Genomic DNA, 20,451 nt, shown 5'->3' on the forward strand with positions numbered 1-20,451 from the left:
ATCGACATCCTTCCAACCTCTGTGTGATCAATCCACTTTTACGTTTAGGGTAGACCATAACTCTCACGTTGAGGGTAGACCATTACAAATAGTGTGTGTGTTGTATTTTTGTTGCTTTATTTCAATTTCTTACAGCCGGGCCAGATTTTTGATATAATTTGGGAGTTAGTTCTTATATCTCGTGCTCAATAACTCTTTATCTCTGATAATGAACCGAAGCATCTACAGAAATATATAAGGGTTTTCTGCAAAATAACCTTCCAAGTCGATCTCGTTGCAAGTTTACCCTCCAAGTCCGAATTATATAAGTCAATCCCACCATCTCTACAGTCACCCGCAATACAACCCTCCGGTATATCGATGACGTGGCACTCGATAACTCCGTTGAAAAACATAATGATTTTGTGCAAAAAAAACCTCAATATAATTTTTTTTTGCAAAATAAACCTTCATGTCAAATAAATACAAACCACAATCTGAAAAATCTCCTGCAACATAGCCCTTCCATGTATCGATGACGTGACAGTCGATAACTCATTTAGAGCATGTGCAATGGATAGAGATTTTATGAGTCATTTATTTAAGGTGCAATGTGCAATGGGTAAACACTAAAACTTAAATAAATGATAACCGTAATTTTAAATAAAAAAACAAAATTAAATTTTTGAATCAATAACTGTAATTAGGCCTGGGCATAATAACCGGACCCGATACCCAAACCGATACCCAAACTGAAAAAGCTGGGTTGGGGCGGGTTAGGGTAAAAGGATATTACCTCATTGGGTTTGGTTTTGGTTAACCCGTGGGTTCGGGTTCGGGTAGGGTATTACTCATTACCCATTCCGGGTACCCATACACCCGATTCTTGTGCTTATATAGATATCCCTATATATCATATATAACCTATACACCTATACACCACTACTTACTTTTTGTCGATTCAGTTTTCTTCACGAATCCCTTGAATATCGGCTTCTCTTGTTAAATTCTCTTTGAACCATATTCTATCAAACTGGAAACCCTTGTCGAAACACTCTCGGCGACCTCACCGTCACCGACGATCCTGTTAAACCCACCACAGACAGCTCAATCGCGAAATCATTCTAAGGTAAGTACGTTCATGCAATTTCAATTCTAGGTTTCGATTATTGATCTCAATCTCTGATTAGTTTCAAACTTTCAAGTTTCAATTCTCGATTTCTCAGTTCCTAGTTTCGATTGTTGTTTGCTTGTTTCAATTCAATTCTCGATTTCTCAGTTCCTAGCTCCGATTGTTGTTTATGTAGATGGCGTCAAATGAAACTCTACCTCCAAATGATTTTGATGATGTTGAATTAAGTGGAAATGACGATGATGATGTTGTTCAACATACTCCTACTTCTGGAAATAAGAGGAAGCGTAAAGAGAAGGAAACAGGAGATGAAGGTGATGGAGGTAATAGTTCAAAGAAAAAGAAGACAAGTAGTCGATCCTATGTTTGGGATCACTTCAGTAGAAAGAAAGGTAATCCAAACAAGTGCAATTGTCATTACTGTGGGAAAGAGTTGGCTTGTCCTTCCAAGTCTGGCACCTCTACTTTGAAAAAACATTTAGAATTGTCCTGCAAAGCATTCAAGGCATGGAAAAGTACTAATACAGACCAAACTCAAACTGTTATTGGTCGTGATGGTGGTGATGGTAGTCTTACCATGTACAAGGTCTCTGAATTAGTCATTAGAGAAGCTTCTATTGAGATGCTGATTTTAGGCGAATTACCATTATCTTTCATAGAGAGTGTGGCTTGGAGACATTTCTGTTCTAAAGCTAAATCGTATAAGCCTGTTTCTCGGAGAACAACTACAAGAGAAATTGTGATGCTTTATGTCAAGAAGAAAGTGGCTATGAAGAAGATTCTAGGGAAGAGCCAGGAGAGGATGTCACTGACTACAGACATTTGGGTTTCAAACAATACTGGAGAGAGTTATATGGTAATAACAGCTCATTTTGTTGATGTTGATTGGAAGTTAAAGAAGATGATAATCGGATTCAAGCATGTTACTGATCATAATTGTGGAACTATTTGCAAGGTTCTTCTGGAATGTTTGGCTGAGTGGGATATAAGGAGAATCTTTTGTATCACAGTGGATAATGCTACAGCTAACAACACTGCATTGACTAAATTCAAGAAAACGATGAAGCTGATTGGGGATGATGCATTGGTACTGAAAGGGGAATATATGCACATGCGGTGTGATGCTCACATCCTGAATTTAGTTGTAAAGGAAGGCTTGACTGAAGTGGATGCAAGTGTGACTAGTATTCGCAATGGGATTCAGTTTGTGAGGTCTTCAACAAATAGACTCAAATCATTTGATTTGCGTTGTGATGCTGGAACGATTAGTAGAGGTAGCTTCCCTTTAGATGTGAAGACGAGATGAAACTCTACTTATCTCATGCTTGAACAAGCTGTGAAGTTTAGGATTGCTTTTGAGAAAATGGAGGCTGAAGATAAACTATATAATGACTATTATCTGGAAAAGGTGGATGGAGAAAAAAAGATTGGACCGCCTATGTCAAGTGATTGGGATGCAGCTGAGAGGTTAATTCAAATCCTTGCTATATTTTACAAGTCGACATTGGTGCTTTCAGGTTCAACTTATGTTACTTCTCATAAGATGTACAATGAGATAATCAACATGGCTAGAAACCTAACTACCTTAAACACAGACACTTTTTTTGATGAGCAACTAAAGAAGAAAGCGATAGCAATGTTAGGAAAGCTGAAGAAATATTGGGATCCGTTTGGTGAAGGAGTAGAAATGAATAGGTTGGTGATGGTTGCTACTGTTTTTGACCCAAGAAAGAAGATGAAATTTGTTGAGCTTTGCTTTGGAAAGATGTATGGTTTAGGTAGTGTGGAGGTTGTTCTTCTTTCTGATTCAGTGATTCAAATCTTGAAGGATTTGTATGATGAGTATAGCAGGGCAAATTTGTTGAGAATAAATGGAGGCAGCGATTCAATGCCATCTTCTCAGTCACAAGGATCATGGTCTCAGTCTCAAGAGCAAGATAGAAGTGGAGCTTATGAGAGAACAATCAACAAAACTGGTATTCAATTAGAAGATATGGAGAACTTATTTGATGAGATTGTGAAAGAAACATGTATTCATAAATCATCTAATGAGTTGGATTTGTATTTGAATGAGGCTGTCGAGACTCCACATCTTCTAATGGGAATAGAATCTGATGTGTTAGATTGGTGGAAGCTCAATAGTGGGAAGTTTCTAGTTCTGTCGCTAATAGCTAAGGATATATTTGCTATGCAAGTATCGTCGGTGGCATCAGAATCTGCATTTAGCACTAGTGGTAGAGTGTTAGATCCATTTAGAAGCTGCTTAACACATTACATGATAGAAGTCTTGATGTGCACAGAGCAATGGTTAAAGTCTGAGATCAGTATCAATGAAAAAGGATTGTCAACCATTCATGAATTGCTTGCAGATCAAGTGGACGAAGATGAGCTTATGAGAGGTAATCTATTCCCTTTAAACTCTCTTTAAATTCTGGTTTACCAATTATAGCTTACAAGTTTGCTTATAGTCCGTGTTTCTTAAATTGTTCATGTGATGTAGAGTTTAAACCTGAATTCCACATCCATGGTTTTGAGTAGGCCGAGTTATCGTTTCAGCCTTCAGGAGACAAAAATGCAAAACAAAGTCATCACCTCATGTCCTCATCAACTATCGTTTAAACTTTAAACTTCTACTTCTATGTTTTTCATTTTCGGATTGTTGTTTTGCTTTTCAATTACTCTTGTTTGAGATTTGAGAACGTTCTATTTGTCATATTTGTGTTCTTGTTTGTGGTTTGCCAATTAGGCTTGGATTTGGATGCTAGTTTTGTTGCTTTTTCATTCTGTTTTTTTTTCTCCTCATTTGTTACACATGATTAGAATATCGGTTTTTCGGGTTTATGGGTAACTTTTACCCAATAATACCCGAACCGAAGGAAACCCGTTTTTTTCCGGGTATTTACCGGTTCTTATATTGATTACCCAAACCGACCCGAACCCGGGTGTACCCGAACCGGACCAAACCCAAAAATTTCAGTTTACCCTATTGGGTAATAATTTCATTACCCATTCAACCCGAACCCGAACGGGTTCTACCCGAACCCGAACGGATTACCCATATGCCCAGGCCCAACTGTAACTAACCAAATTTTTATCAGATTCGTTCTGGTTCGTTTTTTTCTTTCAAAATAACTAAAATTAACCTAATTTAACCGAAATTAACAAAAAAAAATACAAAGAAGAAAAATATTAGAAAGAAACTTAAAATTTTGTTTTATTTTGTAAAAGAGTATTTAATTTTGAAAAATATAACTAACAATATTTGGATATTTTGATTATTTAAAGAATTTGATTGTTTTTCTAAAAGTAATTAATATTTTGAGTTTATAATTATAGTTATGGGTATTAATTTGGATATTTTCTAAGTTTCTGGATATTTTGGTTAACCGTTTGGTTATCGGTTTGGTTTTATTTTATTTAAAACTCAAATCAATAACTCAATTAAATGATATGCATTAAAGTAATATATTCGATAGACTTATAAAATCTCTAAATGAGTTATCGACTGTCACGTCATCGATACACTGAAGGGATATGTTGGAGGAGATTTTTCAGATTGTGGTTTGACCTGTATTTATTTGATATGGAGGTTTATCTTGCAAAAAAAAAAATACATTGAGGTCTTTTTTGCACAAAATTCTTATATTTTCAAACGGAGTTATCGAGTGCCACATCATCGATATACGGGAGGGTTGTATTGCGGGTGACTTCAAAGATGGTGGAGTTAACTTGCATAATTGGGATTTGAAGGATAAACTTGCAAACGAGATCGACTTGGAGGGTTATTTTGCAGAAAACCCAATATATAAATATATTAGATAAAACTTTAGAACAATCAATTATATGTCTAAAATTTCTTTAACCTAACCCTTTTTTTCTTGTTTTTTTCTTCTGATTTCGAACTTTGTGAGCATTATTGTTTACTAGGAATTATTTTTTCTTCTACTTCAGTATGAATGACCGTTCAGTTTTTAGTCTGAAAAATTAGTATCAAGATTTGGCTCCACAACTCAAAATTTACTTCTTAAGTTTTCGAAAACAAAATGTAAGATATGATTAATTCTTTTCTAAAATGAAGTTCCACTAATGTTTTGTCATATCTCTCGGTCATGAAAATTAATTAGCTGCTAAATAAGTACATTGTAAATAAATAACGAAACTTTTCTAACAAATTTACTAATCGAATGGCATTGATTTCCATCAAAGTAGACATGGTCCCTGGGAATAAAAAACGTCTCTAATCAGGATATGTTGTCCCAAGTAGAGAAAAAAACAACCAAATTACACACAGAGATCCCACAGTGAAAAAAAACGAGTAAAAAGACACATTAAAAGCGAGAAGAAAAACTAAAGCACCAGCAAGGAATCTAATTATATTACAAGACCAAACCGCTAATTAATTTTAAAGCCTTTGACTTCACGAGAACTCCAAGGAAAAAACATGGGCCTGTCCTTATCTTCTCCTTCTCTCCGGCGTCCAATGCGGTAAGGATGGGCTAAAATGCGCCGACACAACCCTAGAATCTAGTAACTCCACGATAGGTGTAAAGTTCACGCACCTTGGTACCTTGTACTGGTTAATTGATGCACCTCTTGAGATTGCGTAATCCATCAGCTCCTCGAACGTTCCGTTTCTCACCACTCTAATCTCCAATGGTCCAACCGAGTTGTCCGCGACTCGGCTTTGCCGGTAAACCGAGTTTAATGACTCTTCCATCCCAAGGCAGCAACGAGTCAGAGTCTCATGACTTGGCTGCCTCGCCCCATCCCTCACTAACAACTCCCAGTATAAGACATAGTGGCCCGGGATCGTGCTTGTGTCTGCGTAGCTAGTGTACTCGGCTACGCGGCTCCCACACTCTTCATGAAGAATACTTGATGCATTCTCCACCGCCTTTTGAAGCTCTGACTCGTCGGTCTTGTCAGAGTCGATGCTGAGGAGGACGTTCTTCCTCCTCACGAAGTGGAACTGAGGTGCGGAGTTATGGAAACCTGTGACTCGAAGGATGTCACCAACTCGGTATCGACAGAGACCAGCATAGGTCGTGACAACGAGTTCATACTCTTTACCGATATTTACATCAACGAGTTCAACGGCCTTGGTGCCACCGAGAGGGATGAACTCGAAGTAGGCCATGTTGGGCATGATGGTGTAAGAGACTTCTGATGGTTTGCTCATTGGGTTAAGGTTCAAACCAAAGTAACACTCGGAGGAGGCGTACATGGTGCAAGCCATCGGAAGACCACCACTATAGTATTCCAACGTTGGGATATACTGAGCCATGGCTCCAGTTACGATGACGTCAAGGTACTTAGTGTTTGGCCAAATTCGGGTAATGATTTTTTCCCAATTGTCCGACTTGCACTCCCGGCGGATGAACTCTGCCAGGACAGGATCTGGTTTGAGAATACCGGACATGCATTGTCTTATAGACGGGTCAGTTATCTCGGAGTCAAGACATCCTAACTCGATGTCATGGGCGAAGCGAGACCAATGGAGCTGGAGGAAGCGGATGGCACGGAGGAGACCAGAGGCAAAGACGGCGCCCACTCGGAGGACAGAAAGGCGGTCAAGGAGGCCGCATAGCATCTGAGTGTACATACTTTGAAATGAATCGGGACAGAGAATGGCTTCGTTGGGACTTGTGTAGACGTTGTAGGGGTCGTACGGCCGTGACCGAAAGTGTTCACTCTTGTAATAACTGGTCAAAACCGGTCGAGCTGGTAGCCCACCCGGTGTCTTTGTTTCGGACTTAACGAACAAAAAGTACATTCCCTTTCCTTTATCTAGACCCGGCACATACCTGTTCGCGAAAGAGACAATATTGTCAACGCTTGAACAAATAATAAAGACTTTATTTAACAAACTGATCATACGTCACTATATTGTCGTCTAGCTACGTAATATTTTTATGGTTAAAAAAGTTTTATTCATGTGAATGACGTACAAATTCATTACGGGCATGAGGAGACTGTAAAGAAGCTGGCGACGATCGAGCTCTTCTTTAATGGTCGGCATAAGTTTCCTCTCTCCGGCTGATGTTCCAGAGCTGGAAAAATGTTTTTAGGAGTTATTGGTTTATGGATTTTGATTGATTTAGTAATCGGTAAAGTAAAGATAGAGAACAAAGTATGGTGAACAAACCTAGTGAGGAACTCAGAGATGGGATGGGCAGATAAGATGGGAGAGCGGTCTCCATCAGCAATGCGTTGAATCTCTGGCTGGAGATCTTCGTATGTAATGACTGGAATCTTCGTTTTAAAGGTATCACGGTCGGTGGCGCCGCATAGGTTGAAGCGGCGGAGGTACTCGGTGTCAGCGTTGCGAGCGAGAATCTCCGCCAAAAGGTTTTCTTGAACGGTGTCGGCGTTTCGGGTCATTTCCTCGATGAAACGAAGGGCTTTTGCGTCCTTCTCACACGCCGGAGGTCCCAAGGGCGAAGAGAGGTTGGAGTCTACCGCCATATGTTTTAGCTATTTGTTTTTCTTTGTTATCTCTTTTTTTTGGTGGAAAAAAAAACAAATCAGGAGAATTAAATTGAGGTAGAGAGGAGAGAGACAGAAGGAGTTTATGTTTTGTACTTTGGTAATGGAATGGATGTGTTTTGGGATTGAAGAGCTTGTTGGTATTTATATAGAGGAAGCTTTTAAGTTGGTTTTTACGTGCCACGTCAGACGGCCAAACAAAGATTAGCTTCGGACAATAACATCAACTGATCTAAGTTTATTACCTCCCAGTCTTAACTACGATATTGCATGCGCTCTTTAAGACACTAAATATGAGCTAGTAAAAATTCAACGCAGTTAATACACCTTCATGAACAATTGATGTTTTATCATTTTGTTATGATTTTGTAGTAGTACATATTATCTTAATTCTTAAATGATAACTTTACATTGCACAGAAGATTTGAACAAAACAATAGTAGTCACAAATAAGTTACAAGGAAAACTTGACGCGAAGAAAATTTGACTGAAGTAAATGACTTGTATAAAAATAAAAGTTTAACTTTGCTTTCACATTTTAATCGTGATTGTAATAATTTAAGAATAAAGTTTGAAAGTGTTGAAACTTCAAAAAGAGACCACGGACCGTGGTAAATAAAATTTTAATTATTTTTTTTTTTGGTAAGGAAATTGCAAAGAATTTATGGGTAATTTGCTGGGTGAATAATTTATATGAAATGTTAGCTTGGACGTGAAACTCAAATATTACATAATTGTTTTTTTGTAAAATTACGAATTAAAGTCGGGCTTTTGACAGGAAGGAGACTGGAAAGACACTTGCTGGAGAATTTTGTTGTGGGGAAATAAAAAACTAAACAAATAGTGATAAGAAAATGGAGAAACACAAGAAATGAGGCAAGAAAGGAGGGGATGTTGAAGATGAAGGAGACATGTAGGACCAAGAGAGAACGTCAACATGGCACGATAGGAGGAGGTCGCATGTGGGGTTAGGTCATAGCCATGTAAAGCTTATACCACCTCACCATCTTTGGTCTACGCGTTTCCCATCTCTCCCAACTTCTTCTTTATTTATTTATTTATTTGTTTTAATAGCATCTTAGCTGAATTACCATAGAGAGAAACTAAATTCGGAGAGTGGTAGTAGCGACTATTTTACTCTTGAGTTAATGTGGTTCGTGGAAGAGCTTATTATACGCTTTGTTCTTCGTGACTAATAAGATTACAAAACACTTTTTATGATATCAAACACAGAACACACACCTCTGCATTAATCCGGCTTACAAAATAGTCCGATCATCTCCACTAATTGATGGTCTAGAAAATAAAACAAAATTATCAAAATAGCTAAAAGAACATTATTTGGAGAGTGTAATGAATTCTTTCAAGATTAATGGTTAGAAAATCCACTATCTCGATGAAGATTTTGGAGAAGAATTTTATATCAAAAAGATGATAAAGGATTTAAATAGTATATAAGGGACATGGATCAATCTACTCATTGTCAATTGATTATGAGTTAGGTTCTCATGAACTTAATCAAAATCTTATAAAATTCTTTAGTATTGTTTCTATGTTTACTCCAAACAATTAAGGGTAGATTCTCTGATTAGTAATTGGCTAAGCATAATGCTGAGTTAAATGGTGGCAAAAGTTTCTTGGTTAAGGTTATTTGATCAAGAAAACCTTTTCGTAACAATTTTGAAATTGCACCAAAAACATTTGATGATTTTCTGAAAAATAGCAAAGTTTTCTGAAAATAGCACAATTTTCTTCACTCTTCCACATTTGTTTTTCAAACAACTTTAAATATTTTAAGTTTAGTAATAAATATAGCATGAAAACATGTGTTGGATAGTGTACGCCAATTTTTGCTATCTGAATTCTACAATGTGCAATGGAAAAAAATTATAAGTCTACTTCGTATATTTGAAATTCTAATAATTATATACTATTCTATGACTATATATAGATAGAATTAAGGTTATGTTTTATTTATTTAATGATGCACGATAGTCACTATTTATGTGAGCTATATTCTGTTCTAGAATATATAGAATAGAGTTCTTAGTAATTTTCTCTATATATATATATATAATTTGATAAAATCTATTCATCAGTATGCCCTAGAGGTTACTTAATCTGTTCACACTACGTCAATTGTAAATTTCACACAATAATATATTAATATCCTATACTTTTAGTTTGCTATGGTTTAAGTAATTATTCTTATTACAGGGACAAAAGGACATTAAATTAAAAAGATTGGAGAGGAACGAGAAACGCGGGGCCTGACAAAAGGGAAGTCTGTTGCCGTGTTGGTGGTCGAAAGCAATGGTCTAATGGGCACGTGAGACAAATGCCTAAATTCCATGTATGCATGTTTTTTTTTTATATCAATGTTAAGTATTTATATGGTTTTCAAATTTTAAATTTTTTTTTATAGAATTATACTAATAGCGGAAAAGACCGAAAAACTAAATAAGGAAAAAAATAAAATAAAAAAATAGAGCAACCACAATTACTACTAGCAGGTAAAAACAACCGTCTATTGAAATGGATTTAACGGGGAATAGATCTTCTTAAAGGACATGCACGCTTTCTTGCCTCGCCATTTCCACTAGTAAAGATAGATTAGTTCTCTATTTGGTATAGTTTGGAGGAATATGTCTCGCTTCACAAAACTCAATAGTTCCTGCTTCCAAGAAGTGCTTCACAACATAACCACCTTATTTTGGAAAATTAACAAGTAAATCTATATATTTTAAATTCTAAGAACTCATAAGACCCATATATATGTTCAAGTGTTATTTAGTTGTTACATTATTTAATGTTATTTTCCTTAAAAATATATAAATATTTTTCTTTTATAAAGTGAACAAAAGATATAATAATTGGTGAAAGCATTTTTAATCTTGCCGTCCTGACCTTGGGTCTCAGCCACAGCATAAATAGGGTAATCATTCGTTTGGTCAGTGGTTGCAAGTCGTTAATTTTTAGACGTCCGTAAAACAAATCTTCTGTTCTCAGGATCACCTCATTTTAAGTTTAAAATTTTGCATTTTGAACAAAACCATGTAGAATGATACACTTTTTCGTTAAAATTAATACATATATCTACTAGGTAGCTCACAAGTAAAATAACGGAAAGATATCATAAACCTGTGCATATATTATCTAAATACTGATGCGTTTAATAGGAAACGTAACGAAGTTCATGATACGGTTGAAAGGTATTTCATTTAATATGAATTTAACTTTATTTTTAATCTACATTTTTGATTTGGCTATGGACAATTCGAAAAACCCTTGCCGAGTTGGACACATAAATCGGATTCCTTATGTTGTAAACATTTAATATTACAAATCTTGCTGTCAAAAGTGACATGACTCTTTGCATATGAATCATATGATATGACTAAGTATATGTTAGCGTTAGTTTAGTGTTTTTGTTTGTGTATATATACTATAGGTTTTTGTTTTACAACATATGGAAGCCGATTTGTGTGTTAAACTAAACGATAACATAATATTAGCTAGCTTAATAACTTAAGAAAGTTAGCTCTCCAATTACTAGAAATAACCTGCTAGCTATAGCTTTCTTTTCTGTTTTCTTGCCACAAATGTTAATTATTTAGTTATGACTTAAAATTTACACTACAAAAAAAGTCTTCATCGTTAGCGCAAACCATCTGCTATCGTATGTAATATACAGCGAATTCACAAATGCTATATTTGCGGCAGGTATAGTAGGTGTCACCCCTATGACAGCATCGTTTTGTACGCTATGGTATATTTTGCTACGATAGCAACGATATAACGCCATTATAGAGTTTTGATATAGCACTTTAATTTCTTGTTATAAATTACTAATCTTTCTAATTTCGTATCATAATACCCTCACCTAACAGGACAACTAATTATTGCTCTCTAATATAAGTTTTGTAGCTTTGTGTTTTATGCTATCATATATAATTTTTTGACAATGACATCGAAGAATTGCTATAGTAAACAGAATTAGTGCGTTTAATTATGCTGTAATATAATCTACTATAGTTGAAAACAACAACCAATTTTTGCTATAATATCCAATCTCAAAGAACTATCTTTTGTGATTAATTCTAAACTTGTTTTGCATAACATAAACATACAATATAACAATAGTTGTTATATTATAAATAAGTCTGATTCCAATCCAAGAGACACCATTCAAAAGTTAAACATAATCATCCAAAATAAGTTTAAGCTAAGCCAAATACATAACAACACAAATCTGATTCCAAATTTCATAACAGAAGTAGATTAGTCTAGTCTTAACCTAATCAGAAAACTAGCTAATCTGGACCATAGATTCTTCACTCCCTGCAATAATCAACAATGTTTCATATCAGTTCCTACATAAAACCAAAGCACAAGCATCACAACAATTTCAAAACTTACCCTAGATTCTGCAAAGTCAGTAGGTCACCAACTTATCCTTTGGCCATGCAATTGATGAACCAAGTGAATCTCTCATATACTCGATTTCATCTGATGGCCTCCAGACTGCTGTATCATCTACATTCACTACATCTACCCAAACTCTAGCTGCATTCTCTCCCAAACGAACATGGTGTACCTTTTGATCTGGGTCTATTGAATGCACTCGTCCTGCACCAACCACCCGCTTCTTTCCACTTATATCCATTAACTTGCACTTCTGATTAGCCTTCAAACCTTCAGATGTTTTTTGGCGCTGACATGTTACATTATAAACCAGGATTAAACGCATGTAGAAATTTTATTAGTCAATATGTCAAACCAAATACAAACTTACCGGAGATCTCCGTAGAGCGGTTTGTGATGCTAGCTGAGTTTTCTTCACATGAGACTTTGGAACTACTGTTGGTTGCTTCTCACCAAGAGATTTTGCAATTGTTCCTGCAGATTCTGAACCCTTGGCTGCAGATACCTGAATAGAAGAATTATGACCTGACTTTCCTTTTGTTGCTCCATTTTGTTGCTTCTCACCAAGAGATTTCTCTGTTGCTCCATTTTGTTGACTTGCTGCTGCTGACTTTCCTTTTGAGGCTGATGTTGTTGGATAAGTTGATTGAGAACTCTGAAGAGGAGCTTTCTGAACTGCTGAATCTGTGGTGTTTTCATAGGAAACTTTGTGGGCAGGCCATGCTACAAAAGACTGTAAACAGTCCTCAAGGTATGTCACATCCATCGTTGGCCTCCATATGAACGTCTCAGGTTGAAGTATTACATCCACAAATACTTTCACTGCAGCAGGTCCGAAGGAAGCCCATTAACTAATGCAGATTGGTCTTCTGTCTGCCAACGTCCTTCTGCAACAATAACGTCATTGGAAGACAAATCCAGTAGTTTGCACTTGTTTCCATAAGTGGGTCTTGGTCCCTGTCAAACACATTAAACCAATGTCTTAGTATGACTCTGAATATATTAGTATGACTCTGAATATATAACATTTTACCTGTGCAATGTCTTCTGGATTGAGCTTCTCCTCTAGGCTAACACACATAGCAACAGGCCAAGCTATCATCTGACCAACAGCTTTCTCCATAATTTCCATGTTAATTGCGGGTCTCCAAAGGTATGCTTCTGGTACAATCGCAGTGTCAATCAATACTTTAACATCTGTAGGACCTAAGCGACTTCCATTGACTATCTCATCCGGATCAGAAGATATAATACAACCCTCAACAACGGTTGCATCAGTACCAGCCCAATCCATCAAGATACACTTAGGTTGTGATCCTTGGTTCACACTCTGTATAAGGAATCAATAGGCTATTATCATCTAATTATGTACCAAAAGATCAAAAGTATCAAATAAAAGTGACTTACTCTTGCAGCTGAGGTTTCACCAACTTCAGCTGATTGTCTCTGTACCAAAAAAAAAAACAAAGTCAAATATATGTACTAACCGATTGATTAGCTTTATGCATAAGTAGACAAGTGTTTACATGGTTCTTTATCTTGTCAATTACTTCTTGTAACTCATTGACCTTCTGCTGGAGCTGGTCCTGTTTCTGTTGCATTTCAGCCATACATTTGCTTTTTACTTGGAAACAAGCTAGTTTGGTCTTGTTCATATTTCTTCCCATCGCCCTTAATCTACTAGGATTGTCAGGCCCTAAGAGTTGGCTAAGTGAATCTTGTGCTTCATTCGTCCCATTTGATTGAGGACCACTGCTAACAATCTCAGCTGCCTTTTTCTGCAAACCATCACACACAATCACAAACCAGTCCACACAATCACTGGCTAAGTTCTGGATTTATTGCCTATCACATTCATTTCAAAACCATCACAAACCAGTCCAATTTCTGTTCCATCACTAACCTATCCAATTTAACAAACCATCACTAACCTAACAATCATCACAAACCAAACTGTCACAACTTCCAAACTATAACATACTCATAATTTTTTCAGCCGCATTTGTATTCACTGGTGTTCCATATTTCTTGGTCCGTGACTTAACCCAAACCTTTAGCCTCGTCACTTCAGTTGGGTCTGCACTACCAATTTTCTGAAAAACACAACATGCCAATATTAGTAGCAAGCTAAGTGTTTTAAGAATTTCAAAGCAATAAAAAACATAACCTAACAGACACATAAGATTACCATATCTTCTGCAAGTCTAACCATCCCTCTGCGACTACAAGTGTGAGGAATCTGGTTGCGCCTTCTCTCCTTGTAGCTATCGCTTATAACCTAACAATGATTGTTAATTAGTAACTTTCTACATAGTAAATATACTTAGTTTAATCTTCTCCCTCAACATACCTTAAATTCAGGGCTAGTTTTGCTCTTCACAAATTTTCTCCACTCAAATGGAGAAACATTTTTAGGTCTCAGATTCATCCTCTGCTGGTTTGTCTTTGCTTCTCTAAACTTAGTTACTTGCCTTGATTTCCAGGATCTCCACAAACATCCCATTTGCTTAAGCACTGCAACCTTTTGATACTCCTCATCTAGTTCAAACTTTGCCTTCAATCAATTACAGAAAAAGTGATTATTGCTGTGATAAGGAAAGATAGTCAAATATTACAAAAAAATAAAAAGTGAAGTGTTACCTGGACAGATTTCCAGAGAAGTGTCCTGATTTCTTCACCTATTTTTGTCCACCGATTAATTGTGATAGGGACGTGTTCACGGACCAATGCGCCTGCATATGATGCTAACTTAACTGAGCCTTTACCAATAGGCTCTCCCATCATGGTGTACTCCACTCTCACTCTGGCATTTGGATCCTTAGCAATATCTTTCATCCTAGTTGGTCCACGTTGCCTCTTGGTCTTAGGTTGAACAACATCTTCATCTCCAGATAATTCAAGCTCGCCTTCAGGTTCTTCTGCTGCTTGCAATTCAGCTTCGTTTTCTGTCTCTCCATTAATGTCTTCAGCTTCGTTTTCTGTCTCTCCATTGATATCTTCATCAGCTTCTTTTTCTGTCTCTCCATTGATGTCTTCAGCTTCTTTTTCTGTCTCTCCATTGATGTCTTCAGCTTCTTTTTCTGTCTCTCCATCGATGTCTTCAACTTCCTCAATGTTTTCTACTGGAACAACAGTTTGTTCTACAGCTGTTGGCTCAATTGTACCCACATACTCCACCTCATCATTGCATTTCGTAGCAGCAGCTTTTTTAGGTTGTCTTCCACGCTTTTTCTTCTATTGTCCCATTGTAAATCACCTCAGAAAAAATGATAAAATTAAATCAGCACTCAAAGCAGACACACAATTAACACTAAAAACAGACAGACAATCAACAAATTAAACACAAAAGACAGACAATCAACAAACACAACAGACAGACAATCAACACTCAAAGTTAAAACAAAGTTCTACATTTCAAACATAAATCCCTTCACAATCACTTCTCTCATTCTCTGCTACTTCCAAGTCAACATCGATGTCAACTGTTGTTGGCAATGGCCCAATGTCAAGAGTAACATCGTCATTCTCTTTCTCTCTAAATCTTCTCGACGGACCTCTCATTGCAACATGCCAAGATGATGAGTCATCTTCACGCAGGAAAAACACTTGTTTTGCTTGAGAAGCCATAATATACGGATCCCTTAAAAAGGAGACTTGACTATGATTCAAATTAACTAGTGTAAACCCTTCTTCTTCCTTAGCTCCATTGCCCTTTACTGCCCAGTTGCAACGAAATAAAGGAACATAGAAGACATTATAGTCCAACAGTATAATGTCTGTTATGCAGCCATAATACTGCACCAAATCCACCACTTGTTCCTTATCCTTTGCACTAGACCTACAAACTGATGTGGCTTCATAGAAAACACCACTATTCTGTGTTTTCCTGTCAACTGTTCTTGTGTGAAATCGTTGCCCATTCACTATGTAACCAGTAAATGATCTTGCGCAACAACGCGGACCATAAGCCAGCCATTTCAGTGTTTCACCATGAGTACTTGAATCAAGATGTATCTATCAAAGAAAAATAGAAAAAGTCAGGCTCTTATATCTATTGCTAGCCTGTTCTTTAAGCTAAACTACTAAGTGAAAGACAAATACTAGCCTGTTCTTTAAGCCAAGATGCAAAATTTTGAGTGTGCATACTCCATAACAGAGACGTATCACGTCTGCATCTCCCATTAGTGTTTAGTAGAAGCTGCAGGTGCTCACTAGTAAACAGAGAAAACAAAATTCAGAATCAGCATTCATAGAAGCAGAAAGTGAAAAGCAATATAGAAAAGCAATAGAAAGAGAGATAGATTGTAACTTACTCTACATAAGGTTCGACGACAGCCATATTCTGGATCACAGCCAAATGAGCTATTTTTCTCTCCATTTCTGTAAGACTAATAAAGGTGCCTGCAGAGATAGGACGCCCTCCAAGGATAGAGTTGTTCTCATACTCAGTATTTCTATCTGCCTTTTCCTGAACTTTTGTTGTCTTCTTCAAAAATTCACTACAGAATTGGATGCACTCTTCAGCTAAGTAACATTCAGCAATACACCCTTCAGGTCTTGCTGTGTTTCTCACAAAATCTTTGAGGACTTTCATATATCTCTCAAAAGGGTACATCCATCTGAAATGAACTGGTCCCCCTAACAGAGCTTCTCTCCCTAAATGAACTGTCAAGTGCACCATGATGTCAAAGAAACTGGGAGGAAAAAAACTTTCAAACAGACAAAGGGTTTCAACAATCTCAGCTTCTATTTCCAAAAGCTGCTCCATATCAATCACTCTCTGACATAAGTGATTGAAAAATTTGCATAAGCGTCTAATTCCTACCCTAGGACATTTAGGTAACAACCCTCTCAAAGCTATTGGAAGAAGCTACTGCATTAAGACGTGATAATCATGTGATTTCAATCCTGTTACCTTACAGTCTTCTAAAGATACACCTCTTGCTATGTCTGAACAGTAGCCATCTGGTCCTTTAAAATCAAATAGACGTTTGCAGAATAGCTTCTTCTCTGACTTGGAGAGAGACCAAAGTGCTGCAGGAAGATATGTCCTTTTCCCTTTGGTTTGCGGATGCAAGTCCTTCCTTATACCAAGCACCTCGAGATCTTTGCGAGCATTGACACCATCCTTTGACTTCCCACAATGCATCAATGTTGATACAATAGATGCAACCACATTTCTCTCCACATGCATGACGTCTAAGTTATGCCTTACTGGTAGGTCCTGCAAAACAGACAAACAAAATGCATTGGACATTTTCCCTTTGTTTCAATTTAAACAATAAAACATATTTCAAGAAAAGAGAACAGATCTGCCAAATAAGATAGCCTGAAAAAGATTGACCTTTTCTTCCATCTTGATAACTCTTCCTCATCTACTTCTGCCTCTTTTTCCTCATCCTCCTCCGAGTCACTAGATAGATCATCACTATCTGATCCTGATTTAACAGACTCCGGTTGTTTCCTCTTCCTTGTAGATTGTTTGAAATTCCCAAAATTATTTTGGAAATTTTTCAAGTTATGAGAAATTTCCAAACCACTTAGTATTCTACTCTTTCTTCGATGTTCAGCTTTACCATCAAACCAAGACTTCTTATTTCTAAACCTATGTGATGGTGGCAGACCCATTCTATGTCCCATATAGACATGTTTTCTGCTGAATTTCAACCACATGCTTTCTGTATGTTTACCACATAAAAGACACGCCATTTTTCCCTTCACTTTACAACCCGCAAGATTCCCATAAGCAGGAAAATCACTAATCGTCCAAAGCAGCATAGCTTTGAGAGTAAATGATGATTTACTGAAAGCATCATATGTCCATTCCCCATTGTCCCACAGATGGCATAAATCATCTATAAGTGGTTCTAAGTATACATCAATACTATTTCCAGGCTGTTGTGAACCCGGAATCAACAATGTCAGCATGATGTTCTCCTTCTTCATGCATAAGTCAGGAGGCAGATTGTAGTTTACAAGCAAAACAGGCCAGCAGCTATACCTTGTGTTTTTCATGTTGAATGGATTAAACCCATTTGTGGAAAGACCAAGCCTCAAGTTCCTTTCCTCTGATGCAAATAAAGGGTATTTTGCATTCATCTGATCCCATGTTACTGAATCAACAGGGTGGCAGAGCTTTCCATCTGTGCTTTTGTTGTGAAAATGCCACCTTAAATCCCTAGCCATTTCCTCAGATCTGAACATTCTTTTGAGGCGTGGGACTATTGAAAAGTACCGCAACACTTTCTGTGGAACACCTTTCTTTACTTCACCAGTATGCATGTTTGTCTTCCATCGTGAAGCATTGCATTTAAGACAATTCTGGAGCTTCTTGTATTTTTTTCTGAATAGGCAGCAGTCATTAACACATGCATGAATTTTCTGATAGCCCATATCAAAGGATTTCAAAAACTTTTTCACCTCATACAGTGATGTGTGTAGCACATTATCCTCTGGTAGCATCTCCGGCAATGTCTCTAGAAGATCGTTGAAACTCTTGTCAGACCAGCCATTTTTGGTCTTCAGTCTAAACAGAGACACAATCGCGGACAGCTTGCTATGGTTAACACAGCTTGGATATAGAGGTGTCTCAGCATCTACAAGCTTTGCAAGCAACTCGTCTTCTTTCTTGTCGTCACGTTCTGCAATCTCGCCCAATTGAACCATAACATCAAACTCTTCGTCCAAATACTATGCAGCCTGATACAACTCAACTACTTCATCATTCCACTGACTGACTTTGCTTTCACTTTCACCACCAGACACCAATTCTCCATGATGATACCAGTCACACCGCCTCTTATAAGCCTTATCCATTCCTCTTGTCACAAGATGATCAACAACTACACAACCTGAGTGACGATCTATGTTACGACAATCATTGCAAGGACATACAATCATATCATCTCTTAAAGCCGCAGCCACATCCCGTACAAACTTGATAGCCCCTCTCTCATAAGTAGGATCAGCTCTTTGTTGCAGAAGTAGAAAGAGAGAAAAAAAGAAGAAGTAAACTCCCCAAAACCCTTACTGAAACCTAAGGAATATAATTATAATTATAATTATATTCCTTACCTGCCAAGATGCACCCAATCCTTGGCCACCATTCTATGTGCTAACCGTAATATAAACCTTTAGTAACCTAAGCAACATACCATATTGTGTAAAGAAAAGAATCTCCTGAATAAGCAATCACACAATAAGTAGACAACATTCACAAATAAATTCAAACTTATAAACGTAATCAATCAAAGCAATTCAGGTTTTAAGTACATGCTACTCGATTATAGTAGCAGGTTTTAAACAAATGTAACTCAAAAGAATCTTCAATATAAACAAACACAGAATACAACATTTACAAATCACTCTATCAAAACAATTCAGTAGATAAGTACAGTTACTAGATTATATTAGTATGTTTTAAAATAAATAAAACTGAAAAGAATTCTTCTAAGTAAACAATCACAGAACAAGCAGACAACATTCACAAATAACTCAAACTTATATACTAACTATGACAAGAGAAAACAATTCACAAAAGGGAGACAATGATACTAACCTTTCCTGTGAAAAGAGAGAATTGATAAGCTTCCAAATGTCCATTGATTCGCTCAGCAACGCTTACAAATTAAACAAAATATATAGAATGAGCAAAATGTTTTATATTCAAGAAAGTGAATCAATGATAGTATGACATAACAAAATAACTAAATCGATGTGACAATAACAACACGATTCAGACAACAGACGAAGCTTAATCAATCTCACAATGAAATTCTCAAGTTTTACCACTCAATAAAAATTTAAACATTACAGAGCCAAAATCCAAAATTTGCAACTCTAATGCCCAAATAAATACACAATTTCGAATGCAAAATTGTTCACAAGCACCTAAAGCAGTTCAGGTTAACATTACTAAGACGAAATTCATATGAATTCGCAATAAACAAAGGCATGCAAAGTAGACAAAATTTTAAGAATCGATAAAGAAAACAGATCTAGGGTAACGAATTCTAAAATCACACAAACATCGGTTATTGAGTCTCAGAGATTGATGAAAACAGATCTAGGGTAACGAATTGAGTGTCAAAAGAGAAAAAAAAAACATAGAAAATGACTTGCCTTCGATTCGATCTCGAAGTGGACAGATATAGAGCGGATTGAGTGCCGGCAGAGGTTCCAGTTGCACGAAGAGCATTCACGACGGCGACGGAGAGGCAACGGAAGGTTTAATCGGTGGCCGGAATAATGAGTTCGTCGGACTGACGGCTGAGGACTGAGAGAGTTTTCTTTTTTAGGGTTTTCGAAAAGTTGTTTTGTGTTTGAGTTTTTTTCTCGAAAATGACTAAGTGTTATTTGGCGGAATAAGTATTTTGTGTTCCCGCTCATTAAAACTTTATATCAGCGTTTATAAAATGCTGTAATATTAA

General features: G+C 36.9%; 1 protein-coding gene and 3 pseudogenes across 4 annotated transcripts; 1 reads left to right on the forward strand and 3 right to left on the reverse strand.

Annotated features, from left to right (window-relative positions):
* Window positions 1-1,286: 1,286 nt before the first annotated feature.
* On the forward strand, window positions 1,287-3,539 carry AT2G14950 (annotated as a pseudogene; the record flags this gene model as incomplete). The annotated part of the gene is made up of 1 exon: window positions 1,287-3,539.
* A 1,685-nt stretch (window positions 3,540-5,224) lies between these two features.
* GH3.1 (Auxin-responsive GH3 family protein) lies at window positions 5,225-7,703 on the reverse strand. Its single transcript, NM_127059.3, has 3 exons — window positions 7,257-7,703; window positions 7,060-7,161; window positions 5,225-6,915 (listed from the first exon to the last, which is right to left on the reverse strand). The coding sequence occupies exons 1-3, from the start codon at window positions 7,574-7,576 to the stop codon at window positions 5,565-5,567; spliced, it is 1,773 nt and encodes a 590-aa protein (NP_179101.1). The 5' UTR covers window positions 7,577-7,703; the 3' UTR covers window positions 5,225-5,564.
* Window positions 7,704-11,626: 3,923 nt separating this feature from the next.
* AT2G14970 lies at window positions 11,627-15,247 on the reverse strand (annotated as a pseudogene; the record flags this gene model as incomplete). The annotated part of the gene is made up of 1 exon: window positions 11,627-15,247.
* A 330-nt stretch (window positions 15,248-15,577) lies between these two features.
* On the reverse strand, window positions 15,578-19,024 carry AT2G14980 (annotated as a pseudogene; the record flags this gene model as incomplete). Its single annotated transcript has 1 exon — window positions 15,578-19,024.
* Between the last annotated feature and the right edge of the window lie 1,427 nt (window positions 19,025-20,451).

Source organism: Arabidopsis thaliana, chromosome 2 (genome assembly GCF_000001735.4).
Source record: "Arabidopsis thaliana chromosome 2, partial sequence".
NCBI lineage: Eukaryota > Viridiplantae > Streptophyta > Magnoliopsida > Brassicales > Brassicaceae > Arabidopsis > Arabidopsis thaliana.